This window comes from Coturnix japonica, chromosome 7, assembly GCF_054131305.1.
Source record: "Coturnix japonica strain WE chromosome 7, WE-NBRP24, whole genome shotgun sequence".
Taxonomy (NCBI): Eukaryota; Metazoa; Chordata; class Aves; order Galliformes; family Phasianidae; genus Coturnix; species Coturnix japonica.
The window spans coordinates 25,078,844-25,091,466 of NC_140669.1; the positions used below are offsets into that span (position 1 = coordinate 25,078,844).

General features: G+C 42.3%; 1 protein-coding gene across 16 annotated transcripts in view; it reads right to left on the reverse strand.

Moving 5' to 3' along the window:
• Window positions 1-12,623, reverse strand: part of UBE2F (ubiquitin conjugating enzyme E2 F (putative)) — a 60,776-nt gene that overhangs the window by 37,060 nt on the left and 11,093 nt on the right. For 8 of the 16 annotated variants that reach the window (XR_014948368.1, XR_014948366.1, XR_014948367.1 and 5 more), the window contains 2 exons: window positions 11,406-11,471; window positions 4,526-4,593 (listed from right to left, as the gene is read on the reverse strand). Coding sequence is in view for 10 of the 16 variants with exons in the window: in XM_015867988.3 (XP_015723474.2) it covers window positions 4,526-4,593; window positions 11,406-11,471 (134 nt within the window). In the remaining 6 variants the exon portion in view is untranslated. Of the gene's footprint in view, window positions 1-4,525; window positions 4,594-7,685; window positions 7,808-9,105; window positions 9,234-11,405; window positions 11,472-12,623 lie in introns of those variants that run through there. The other 8 variants (XR_014948370.1, XR_014948369.1, XM_085553482.1 and 5 more) reach the window with 4 other exon arrangements.

A 12,623-nucleotide genomic window follows, 5' to 3' on the forward strand; every position in this document is an offset into this window, starting at 1 on the left:
TCACTAACAATCTCACCCATATTATTCTCACTGAATCAGAGGATGGATATAAAGCACCAATCAGTACGCAAACTTTATTTCAGACCTTGATTGGTTTGGCAAGCCAAATCACATCGATGTGACAAGTGTGCTAGCATGGGAATGCTGTGCCTAACCAATCCCATGCAGCAAGACCACCAAAGAGAATTAATGTCATCACTAAGGGACTATCATCCAGATCTTCAGGATTCCAATCCCAGCTGCTGTTTCACAGCTGAGATTTTTGCAATGAAAAGGACTAAGAAGAGCAGCTCTGCTATTAAATTCCAGCTTCTGACCTCCACCTAAGGTCATAAAAACCTTGGAAAACTGATTTGGTGTTGCTATCTGTACTATTAATTAGGCCTGATTCCTTAAGGCATCAGGTCCCCAGCCCTGCAGCAATCAGCTGCACCTGAAGAAAGAAAAGGGTGGTTGTGTTTTTTCCTTTGCTGCTGTTGTTTTAAATCAAGACATTCCCCGGTCAGTAGATTACTATCATTTTAAAAAACATCTGACAGCAACAATTGCTCCCCTCTCTCACCAACTCATTTCTGGGCAGCTGATCAACCAAAAAAAGCAGTGCTTGGGGAACAGATGCTGCAGAGACAGAGGTCAGCACTTGGCACTGGAGGCTTTGCCGTGTATTCCATTATTTTGCTTGCCACTTTACAGCTTCCTCTGATGTCTGTGACAACAACCTTCCCGGAGGTTTTCGTAGGCACAAATGCTGGCAGGATTCTGTTTGCTGCATACGAACGTTTGTGAGCGTACAGCTCCTAAAAGGCAGAATGCTTTAAAATGCCAAGTGACAGTATTACCAAACAGATTTCAAGTGTTTCTAACAGCATCACAGTTTGAGGAGACACTAAGGATTAACTTACTGTGCTCTCAAGACAGCACTGCAACACCTGCGTCATATCCAATTGCTTTCTCCTCCTACACAACATCCCAGCAGCTCAAAGAAAAGGAAATGTTAAGTGTCAACCTTCTAAAGATTTCTAGTGCCACTGAAAAACCCTTAATAGCTAATATCAGTACCATTAATTGTATCAGCACAGTATCTTTTCAGAGTTGCTTCAAGTTTAGAGGGGGGAAAGGCCTCCCAGGATTCATTTCTTCTTTCTGTATTCAGAACATGGACATTATTTATGGGAAAAGCCGCACAGAGTCTGAAAGACAGCAAGAGCTCCAGACTGCCCACAAAACAGTGCTTTAACAATCAAGAAAATCTTGGCTGTGAAGGGAGGTCAGAGTAATTACAAGAGTTTGGATCAAAGCAGTGGATTCTGAAGATGCTGGGCTTTCTTACAGCTCCAAAAAACAGCCAGCCCAGATACTTACAGAAGGAACTGATCTGATATGCACAAATGCTTTTCGGAGATAGTTTTGGGTCACATATGGGATGAATTCTTCCTATCATCAGGATGCTTTTCACCCCAATAGTCCCTGGAAGAGTGTTAGTTGAGGACCATATGCATGCACTGGTGTCCTTGTGACCAACTGTGCTTCCTTCCTTAGGGCTGCACAAAGCATCACTTCTGTCTGCTCAGAGGCCACAGGAAAAGGATGACCAGAACTGCCCATGTAGGCGCTGTTTCCAACATGGGAGCTTAAAGACACTTCTAATGTTAAGAGTGTCCTGCAGTAGTGCTAACATTACTAGCAGTACTAACTCAGTAACATAATCACTGAGGTGATCCAACATGAAAATGCACAGCTGCAGTGAGCAGAGTTACCTTCTTTGGGAAACACACTGCTTTAGAAGAAGTCCCTGGTAAAACAAGTCCTTGATGAGCTCTCTTCCCTCTCTTCAGCCTGCCTGCAAAGCTCAGTGAAATGCAGCCTGTCAGCTTGCAGAAGCAGTGTGACATGAATTACCTCTCGCAACGCAGCACAGATCTATCTGAACAATTCCTCTTGCACACCCAGTAACTGATTAGAATTGAAAACCTTTTCCTGTTCTCAAGCTCAGATGCTTCTAAAATTACCCATCTCTACAACAGCTTAAGTAGTTTTAATTACGGATATAGCGGAAGAACCCTTACAATATTTTATTGCCTTCCAAATAATCATCACAAACACTTCCAGTAACACATACAGCAGCTCAGTGATGCAGAAGTGCCTGATCAACCAGCTGCGTGTGCTCTGGGCACAAGCAAGAGGCAGCACTTCACAGCAGGGCTCGTCACAAAGCATCCTTCCCACATTAGGCTCTTGAATCACTGCCCTGAGGGACTGCACAGCCTAGGTGACACAAGTCAGTGCTTTATGCTCACAGACCCACTGCTTACCTCCAGTGCTTTGCTTCCTAGACAAAAGAGTGTGCATCGATTTCAGTTCACAACACAAAGCTTTCCAAGTCTTTCCTCCTCAGTTATAACTTTAGCAATTAAACATAGCTAAATCAACATCCTGTGCTACTATTACCATGAAGCAAGTCCTTTCCTGCAAGAGCTTTTTACATGAATGCCTTAAACATGATCATATAAGAAATTTAAATGGGTATATATTGTGTATTTCCCCCTGTGCTTAGTAATGCCACAGAGGTTAAACTGCTTTATTGATGATGACAAAAAAGTCAGATGGATGAGAACATGGGAGGATTCATCCAGTAATTTTAGATGACACGGTTCATTCAGATTAAAAAGAGAATGCAATTACCTAGTGACCACCTCTGTACTTACAATATATGCATAGTGTGTATAAAACGCCACCACGGGAAATTGTCTGATGAGGTTACACAGTGAGCTTAAAAAAAGAGCAACTGCAAACACTAGATGTACTAACAGAACGTATCCGGAAGGACACACAGGATCCAGGGTTTGGTTTTGAATAAAACACTCAACTGCAATAGAGTTCAAGATTTCCAAAGAAAACTGCTTTCTTCTCTTCAAGAATTCCCAGGAAAACAGTCAAGGAGAGAAAAAGCTGTAAACAGGGATCAAAACCCGTTCCCTATGCAGGACCTGAGGTTGCTACCACTAACTCAGATAACTAGATAGCTACTATCCTGCTAAGCGTCATTCACCTCTCTTGACCAGAGACAATGGAAAACTGAGCAAGAAAACTCAAAGCTGATGCAGAAATAACTACTGTCCTCCACAAGCAGTAACTTATAAAAGTAAAGTGCATGCCCCCTTGATTACAAGCACCAGGAATGTTAGTAAACTTCTGAAGGCACGTTCTGGAATGCCAGCCCAGCTCCCCCACTCCCACAGACAGAACTTTTCTACCCCACTGGAGCTCTTCAAGTTCAGTCTGTGAATTCAGGCCATCCCATTCCAGGCTGCTGTTCATCGTTTGTGTTCATATATATCCTGCATATAAAAACAGTGCTGCAACTGCAGCCACTGCACATATACAATGCTGAATTTAGGCTTGGTGCATCTGAATCCTCTCCTACCCATTCTTGAGCCTCTCCAAAAGAAGACCTCTCAAATAATAACATCAAATGCCAGAAAACAGAAAAGACATAAGAAGAAAGTAATGAAAGCAAGCAAAATCAAAAATGTTCAAACTAAAAGTGAGGCTTCCTTCCTTCTGCAATTCATACCTCTGCATGCAATTATTGCAATTTAAACGCTCAAATGAATATAATTTCCTTAGATATCTTCAGAACACAGGAGACCAAGAGTAATTCATGAGAACCAGACGTATGCCCCACCTGTTTTCCATGTCTGGAGTTTCCTTTTTTCCTACAGACAGCTAAACTCTGAAACAATGTCTGAAGTTATTTTTATTGTAATTGTACCTCCTCCTCTCTTGCCACGATCTGGGATTTTAGTAGAGTAAAACAAAGCAATAATATTTCTCGTGTTCAAAAAGGGCGAGTTCCTGGGAGCATCCTGTTTGTCTATATGAAGCAGTGATCATTGGGATGTCTTCTGGAAAGCTGTTTGCTTAATAACCATTGAAATAAGGTGTTTTTTATAGATAGCTAAGTAGCCTGGGAGACAACCAGCAGAACTGGTGGAGTGCATCAGAGGCCACTTGCCACCATCCCTGTGCTTTCCATGTCCTCTATTGCACACTCTAGAAGGGAATTAAGCACCACAGTCTAACAGCAGAAATATAAGCAAAAGTTGAAGGCCCCATAAAATAAAAAGCAAAGACTTCTCCTTTCTGTTCAGCTGTATAATTCTCTCTTCTAGACAGGATTGTTTTGGTGAGAATAATCATGCTCATGTCTCCAGAATAATTACCAAGGAAGAACAGATGAGAGTAGAAGCTTAGCCAAAGAAGTCTGACTGTCAGAAGTCTGACTGCCAGGTATGCCCTGTTTACACTTCCAAGCAGCGTCTGCCTGAACTTTTTTTTTCCTTTAAGGAATAATATTGGTTTCAGATGCTGCACTACAAAAGTGTAACCAGATTATTTTGTATTTCGATGGTATTTTAGCAAGAGAGAGAAAACCCTTTCTTAGACTCGATGCCAACTTCCCTCTGAAGTGCTAATACAGGGAAAGGAAATGTAACCACCTCTATAGCAGTGACAGAATACTTACCACCATATTGTAGGCATCAGGAACTTCAATTTCAAACTGAAATTTTCCACCTTGGTAATAGCCCTCATCTAGCAAAGAAAAAGAATCACAAACATTAAAATAGTTTACTTAGAGAAAATAACTGGTGCTGTGTTATATAAGTCATCTGTCATTACTGAGATTCAAATAACGGCCTCAGGTCATCACCAAATACCCACACCAAAGCACTGGCTGCCTCCTGCTTCAAAATAGAAAGAGCTGGTTACACACCTTGCTGCTAATGCATGCTAAATCCTTCTTAACCACAGCACCCTCTGACTTGCACCAGCAATTACTATCACAGTAGGAATAACGGTGTGCCAAGAGCACGCCTCAGAGGGTACTACAACAAAACAGCAAGTCAAGTCTTTTGACTGACAATTATCTCACAACGGGTGATGCAGCAGTTAGGAAAATCTTCCTGCTTCTCTGTCAACCCGAGGTCCAATACTGAACTATGAGAAGTGCTAAATTGTAAAACATGAAATCTGAACATATCTAGTTGCATGTAACCAGAGACAATAGATAACAGGCTGTAATTCCTGAAATAGCTGTGCTTGGATGCTGAAATGCTTGCAAGCAATCTGATACATGTCTGTCTGGCATTGCAACTACAGAGTTCTGTCATTATTCTTGTTCTCTGCATCACATCACGCAGCCATGGCAAAGAACCAGGACAGCTTGGTTATCCTCATATGCAAAACACTGCAAAGGAAAGTTTGGCAAAGCAATCCATAGCTTAGAGAATGATGAAAAAGAGATGTTTCTTAGTATCTGTCTAGCTTCCAAAAAGCTTCTAGCTTTTTTATTATACATTATCAAAATCCCATTGGGATAACATGGTGCCTTCTGGACCCACCCCCTTCCCACATTTAGTGCTACCAGAGTATGGAAACAGAGCATGGCTGATCTTTCCCATCCCATATAGGTTTATGGCTGCCTCCATTCTGCTGGTTTCCAGCACCCAACCCACCCAAACCTTTGGCCATCCCACAGACACCCCACAGAACTGCCAGCCTTAGCCAATAGAAATCTCACTTTAATAACCTGCTGAGTACACATTTTTCAAACAAATCCTTCACTTCCAAATCAATTTTGAAGTGCATTTCATTTATTAAGCAGACCTCTCAGGCGTGCTGCTGCGCTTTATCAGCACATAAATGCACACACATTGATTTTTATAGGTAAAAAAAAATAAAAATAAAAAATACTCAAGTCAAGGCATTTCTATTTTGCTTTCAAATGTACCGGAGATAAAAATCAGTAAAGCAAAACGCTTCTGAGGGATGGAATACATAAAGGTGAGTAACACCAATATCCTTTTGATGAAACTTGCTCCCTGTCAGATTTGCCAGATGCTCAAAGCAGGACATTGTTACAAGAAAGAGCCATTATAAAAATGGTTCAATGCTCCACCTGGAGCTCAAACAGCACAGCCACCACTGAGCAGCCCTGCAGGATGTGGCTGACTGCACTTCATCCACCACTCAGCACACTGTAATAGCTATGGAACCAAGTTGCAGGAATCCTCGCTGTTTCCAAGCATGATGCCACTCCTTGTAAAAATCACGGTTTGAAGAAATAATTGCACAGGCCTTTCACTGAGCAGAGCAAATCAAACAATACCAATCTCTCACTGTATTCCCCTGAGGAAACTGGCTGCCCGTGACCTAGACATATACACCCTTCTTTGGGTAAGGAACAGGCTGGAAGGTTGTGCCCAGAGGGTAGTGGTTAAAGGAGTTAAGTCTGGCTGGTGACCCGTTACAAGTGGTGTCCCCCAGGGGTTGGTTCTAGGGTCCATCTTGTTTAACATCTTCATTGATGACCTGGACAAGGGAATTGAGCGCATGCTAAGTAAGTTTGCAGATGACACCAAGTTGGGACGTGGTATTGATCTGCCTGAGGGTAGGGAGGCCCTCCAAAGGGATCTGGATAGGCTGAATTGCTGGGCTGAAGTTAATGGGATGAGATTCAACAAGGCCAAGTGCCAGGTCCTGCACTTTGGCCACAATAACCCCATGCAGCACTATAGGCTTGGGGTGGAGTGGCCGGATGACTGTGAAGAGGAAAGGGACCTGGGGGTGCTGGTTGATGCCCAGCTGAACATGAGCCGACAGTGTGCCCAGGTGGCCAAGAAGGCCAACAGCATCCTGGCTTGTATAAGAAATAGTGTGGCCAGAAAGAGCAGAGAGGTGATCATCCCTCTGTACTCAGCTCTGGTGAGGCCGCATCTCAAGTACTGTGTTCAGTTTTGGGCTCCTCGCTACAAGAAAGACATTGAGGCCCTGGAACGTGTCCAGAGAAGGACAATGAAACTGGTGAGGGGTCTGGAGCACAAGTCTTATGAGGAGCAGCTCGAGGAGCTGGGATTGTTTAGCCTGGAGAAGATGAGGCTCAGGGGAGACCTCACTGCACTTTACAACTTCCTGAAGGGAGGCTAGATGAGGTTTAGACTGGACATAAGAAGGAACTTGTTCTCCCAGAGAGTGGTCAGGCACTGGAATGGCTGCCCAGGGAGGTGGTGGAGTTGTCATCACTGGCAGTGTTCAAGAAGTGCCTGGATAGGGAGCTAGGAGATATGGTTTAGTGGTGTTCTGTAGGTATGGTAAAGGGAGGACGGTTGGACTAGATGATCTTGTAGGTCCTTACCAACCTTGTGATTCTATGATTACTTCAGCGTCTGTTACAATACTAACTATGCAGATCAGTCTTTCGTCAGCTTCTTCAGTTCACATGCACTTATCAAACTATCACTTCTCAATATATCTCATTTGATCTGGACAAGGGGATTGATGAACTCAGTAAGTTTGCAAATGCCACGAAGTCACATGAAAGTGCTGATCAGCCTGAGGGTAGGGAGGTCCTCCAGAGGGATCTGGATAGCTGAGGCCAATGGGATGAGGTTCAACAAGATCAAATGCCAGGCTTAGGTCACAACAACCCCATGTAATGCTATGGGTGTGGGGCAGAGAGGCTGGAAAGCTGCTCAGAGGAAAACAACCTGGGGATGATATCTATACAACCTTAGAGGTCTTCTCCAGCTTTAGCTTCTCATGGAAGCATAGAATGGTTATCACATGCAATGTGATGTCTGCACAGGGAGCAATAAGGCTGTTGCAAGGCAAAGGAGAAACAGTACCTCCGTGAAAGCTGCTCACGAAGCCCAGCAGCAGAAAGCTATTTCTCATTGGCTTAATTTCAGTAGTTCTTGGATTCTGTGGCCTTGGAGCATAGCACGCAGCAGCCCTTCATGTTCCACCTCTACTAATGCAAAATAGGTATGTCTACATGTGTCTTATGTCCAAAAAAAAAAAAATCCTTAGATTTAATCTATCTTCACTGTAATCTAATTCTCAAAAATAAAACCCCAAACAAACTTAAAAACTGCTAAGGGAAGGACAGCTTGCCAGAAGGTTCTCAGAGCGCTGCCAGCTGAACAGCAAGAGAAAAGCCATGCTCTGCATCTCCGCACACTGAAAACACCAGGCACAGCCTCCATCCGCAGGAACATTTAGTTGGTACTCAATTAAAAGCATGGGCAGCAAGACTACTGTGACACTGCTCAAAAAACCACACAGGGATAGGGGGGGAAAAGGAAGCTAAAGAGCTGTTCTTCGCTTTCTCCACCTCTTCACTATCAGGCAGACCCAGCTCAGGGCAGCTCCACATCCACTTCTTCCAAGCTCAAAATCAGTAGAAACCTAACAGTAAGAAATCTGGCAAAAGTGACAGGAAAGCTGTACGGAAGACCTCAAATGGAAGAAATGCTATGAAATGTAAAAAAGGGGTCTGACCACTTGAGAGAAATTCAGTAATGCTGTCAGAGCACGAGGGGATAAAATGAGGAAGGCTAAAGCCCACTGGGAAGGGAGGTCAAGGAAGTGTTTCTTGTTGTTCTTAAGTATGTCAATAGCAAAAGGAAGGCTGGGGAAAACGTAGGCCTGTTGTTGGCCAAGGTCTGGTAACAGAGGACAGTGAGAAGGCAGAGCTGCTGAACTCAGAACTAAAGTCCTAGGAAAGCTAATAACAAGCAAAGCACTGTAAATGAAAGAGCCAATTAAAATAGCTTTAGCTCATAACTTGTCAATTTACAGGAGATTTTTCCAAGATGGGAATATGTCTGAGCTCCAGTTTGTATCTCCTACTTAAAATTATGTCTTCATGCTACATTAACATTCCTCCTACTCCAGTCTCAAGTTTCTTTACTAACAACCTAATACTAATCTGTGTTTGTGAGGTGTTTTGACGGTGAAATGTACAGCGAAGGTACAACATTATTTTACATTTAAAAGAAAATGTAAAATAATTAGGACAAGCCACAAAGGATGTGCATTTGATAGCAGCTCCTTGAATCATAAGCATTGAAATGCTCAGCCATGCTCGCTGACATTTGTCATTTTATGGTATGCAAAGCAGAAATCAGGCATTTTATTAATTCCCTCAAGAATGCGACTAAAATAATCATGTTAACCCTTCCCTACACAACTGTCTGGGAAACAACATTCATTAACTCTATGCACTCCTCTAGCTTTTGACATGTATAAGCCACCTAAACTCACCTTTCCCCTTTGCCCAGGTCACTGCTGTGTTACACTGGTATTTGAAGCTGAAAGTGAAGAGGCAGGACTCCATGTTGTGAATATCCATCTCCTTATTTTCCCTAGCATTGGATCCAATAAGGTACAGATACCGAAATAGGAACACAGGCAAATGGTGCCACAAGCACATTTTTCCAACGACAGAAAAAAAATCGGTTGATATGACACAAGGAAAAAGCAGTTTCAGACAGCAGCATCTGCCTCAGGAGCAAGCAGTTTATCCTTCGTGGCTGTAAAACCAGTGTTACTCTTTATCTCATGCGTGCTACTATACATTCTCCTATTGTGCACTAACACACCATAAAGGAATCAGAGCTTCCTAAGCACAAGTCAAAATAATGATTTCTATATGAGCAGGTGCATGAGGATTTCTAGAAGTGATTTGGTTGTGCGGTGCTAGAAACACTTCCAGGCAGGATGAGGAAGAACAGCCCTTCTCCCTGTCCACATCCATGCAACACTGTCTAGGCGCTACAAAAAAGGGTTGTCTCTAATCTAGAACGCTGCTCATTTGAGCCAGAAACACTCGGAGCCAACAACTCTGCTGCCTCTCTGTTATCTCGCAGAAAACTGAGCTTTGGCATAATCCAAAGGTAATCAGAAAACAGCAGCAATTTCCTTGGTATGCGTTGTGTCCCACACTGAGAGAGCTGTGCCACGCAGTCACTGATCACAAGGCTCTGTACCTGAATTATGCACAGCTGAAAATAGATGTTTACTTTGGGCAGGCTACAACTGCAGCCACTTCAGCTGTGCAGCTATATTTGGAGCAACAAAATGTTCATTAAGATCATCTCATTCCCGAGAACGTTTCAGCAACGAAGCTAGCACAAAAGCCAAGCACTGCATTCAGCAATCGTTTTCCAACTGCAACAGCTTGCACGGCTGTTAACAGACCAAAAAGCCTTGTGTACTCAGATGCCTTAAAATTAGTACAAAGAAGCTATCTATTGCTTTCATATTGGGGACATTCCTGATTTGTGCTCTGATGGCCTTGTGAAATCATCTTATTTCATAAGCATAATAAGCAAGTATCATTTAAACTGAAGGATGAGTTATTACATACAGGCTAAACTCACAATTAAATGCAAATACATCTCCCGCATAGAATGAGACGTTCCAAAGTTCAGTACCAGCACTTACATTTCTTTTGTCTTTTTTTCGTATAATGACAAGGAAAATCGGACTCATTTTTCCGTACCCAAAAGGAGTCACGGGAATGAACTCGTTAGCAAAGACCACCCAAGATTCCTACAGCCAAGGAAGTGCCGGTCGGTTGGAGATAGCGAAAAAAAGCAGCAGCGACACTTAGCGGGCATTTCACATCAAGACACCTACTGCCAAAAATACTCCTTTAACCCTAACTGTGAAGCATTTCTTGCATAGGTAACACGTCTCAAAGACTGTCATACGGCATGCAAGCCCTTGTCAATAAATACCTACAGGAAATTTACACCGATAAGAATTTGCTGTCAAAAGAGAGCTCGGTCACAGCACTTCTAACTCAAACATTTCAGTGCGCTGCACATGTCAGCGTCCTCATTTGAACTGCTGTACAGTCTCAAAGATGACTTGCAATAAAAGCGATCCTGACATTTAAATAGACGATCTTCCATGCAAATCCATCCACAACACACATAGTTTTCTAATCTAAACTAAGAGCAACCTCCACAATTTCTGCTTACAATTAGGAAGCTCACGTGGAAAAGATGAATTCTCAAACCAATTTAGAGACTTTTGTTGACCAACAAGTCAGCAGTGTACTTAAGTCATACTAAAGGATTTAACTTCCCCATACTCTAATTTCTGAAGACCAGACTCCCACTTGTAAAGCACCTTCAGATATGCACAGATTTGAAGTTTCCCAGCAGTGTTACAACACCTACCTTTACAGTTCTACAGAATCAATCAGAAATCATAAAAAGGAATAAATCTGGGAGTTCAACACAGCTGTAATACAATAATTTCTCTACACATAGTCCAAACATTTCTGCAAATTTATGACTTGAAATAGGCTCAGTAAAACGTTATCAATCAAAATGAGCCAACAAGACTTGAACACTTGCTGAATTTGCTATATTTTGATAGCATTCTTATGGCAATGTAGCACCCAAAATCCCCCCTAATTTCCCCACTGCCCCCACGAAACCATCACTGCAATACAGCTAGACTGTCTTAGACTACAAACTTTGTGGCCCTTGATTTGTGTTCCCACCACAGCAACACATACAGAAGGCAAAGCAATAGGTTTAGGAAATTACCTGGGATTACAGTTAGCTGGAAGTAATGAAGCTTGTTTGGGTCAGGAAAATTCACTTTGCACGTACCTGTTGAGCAAAAGAACAATTTGCATCAGATAGCTGTTTGTCCACTGTTGAGAAAACAAATATCTTTTACATCATATGAATTAACACCCTGATTAATCCCTATGTTCCAGTTCAGTGATTTCCCATACTTTAAGTGTCTCCTCTCCATGCAGTGATAGGTTACCTGCAGTAACTCAATTTCTTTGAGCTGGGAGGGAGAAGTTGATTTCCTTTCAGTAAATCATGTTGTCTCACACTCTAAAATGACAAAGAAATAGGTCCTCTATATGGATGCTAGCTATAAGCTGAGAAGGCAGCATACAGAATCAGCAGCCTTTCCTTAGAGATTCTCTAACAAGAACACATACACCTTTAACATTTGATAATACAAAGCAGTTCCCAGGAAGTCTTGCCACCACAGCTCTATGGTAGAAAAGATTTATACCTGCAAGGTGCAATCAGAACCATGCTTTACTGACAGCCTCACCCAAAAGGAAAGTGAAGCTGCAGTTCAGCTGTCGCATAGAACAAAGCTATTTCTCAGCCCAGCTGAGTGCCACAATCAGCCTATTTTATTCCAACCAAGAACAAGTTTCAAACCCATAACAGGCTGCCAGAGCCTTGCCTTAGCCCTTCAAAAATGAGCTCAAAGTAAATTACCTTTTCAGGCTTTTGCACAAAAGAGGGAGAGAAGGAAGAGTCAATACTTCATTAGTATATTACAGAAATTTTACATTAAAAAGACAATTAAAAAACTAACGCTGTATTGGCAGCATGCACTTAACTCTTTTTTTTCCTACCTACCAAGGCTTCATAATCAAGAATTGCTTCAATGTGGGGAACTGACCTCTCCAAAGTCTGCAATTGCAATTGAAGCTGCTACACCACTCATAAATTAGCAGATGGCCAGAAATTAAAGAGATACTGCATTCTTATGCAACATTAAAGACTGCCTCAAAAAGCATATGTACAACTACTACACATCTCTATCCTGTTTAAGTTCTATGTGCAGCAATTACACCTATTAAGAGTGAAAGTAATGAAGCAGCATCAAAAAGCAAGCGTGATGATTTTATTCTCAAACTAGATGAAATTAAGGACAATGATGAGAAAGAAGAACGAGAGTAAAAAGAAAAGGAAACACCCATCTGTGAGGTTGTGCTGTTATGAAAG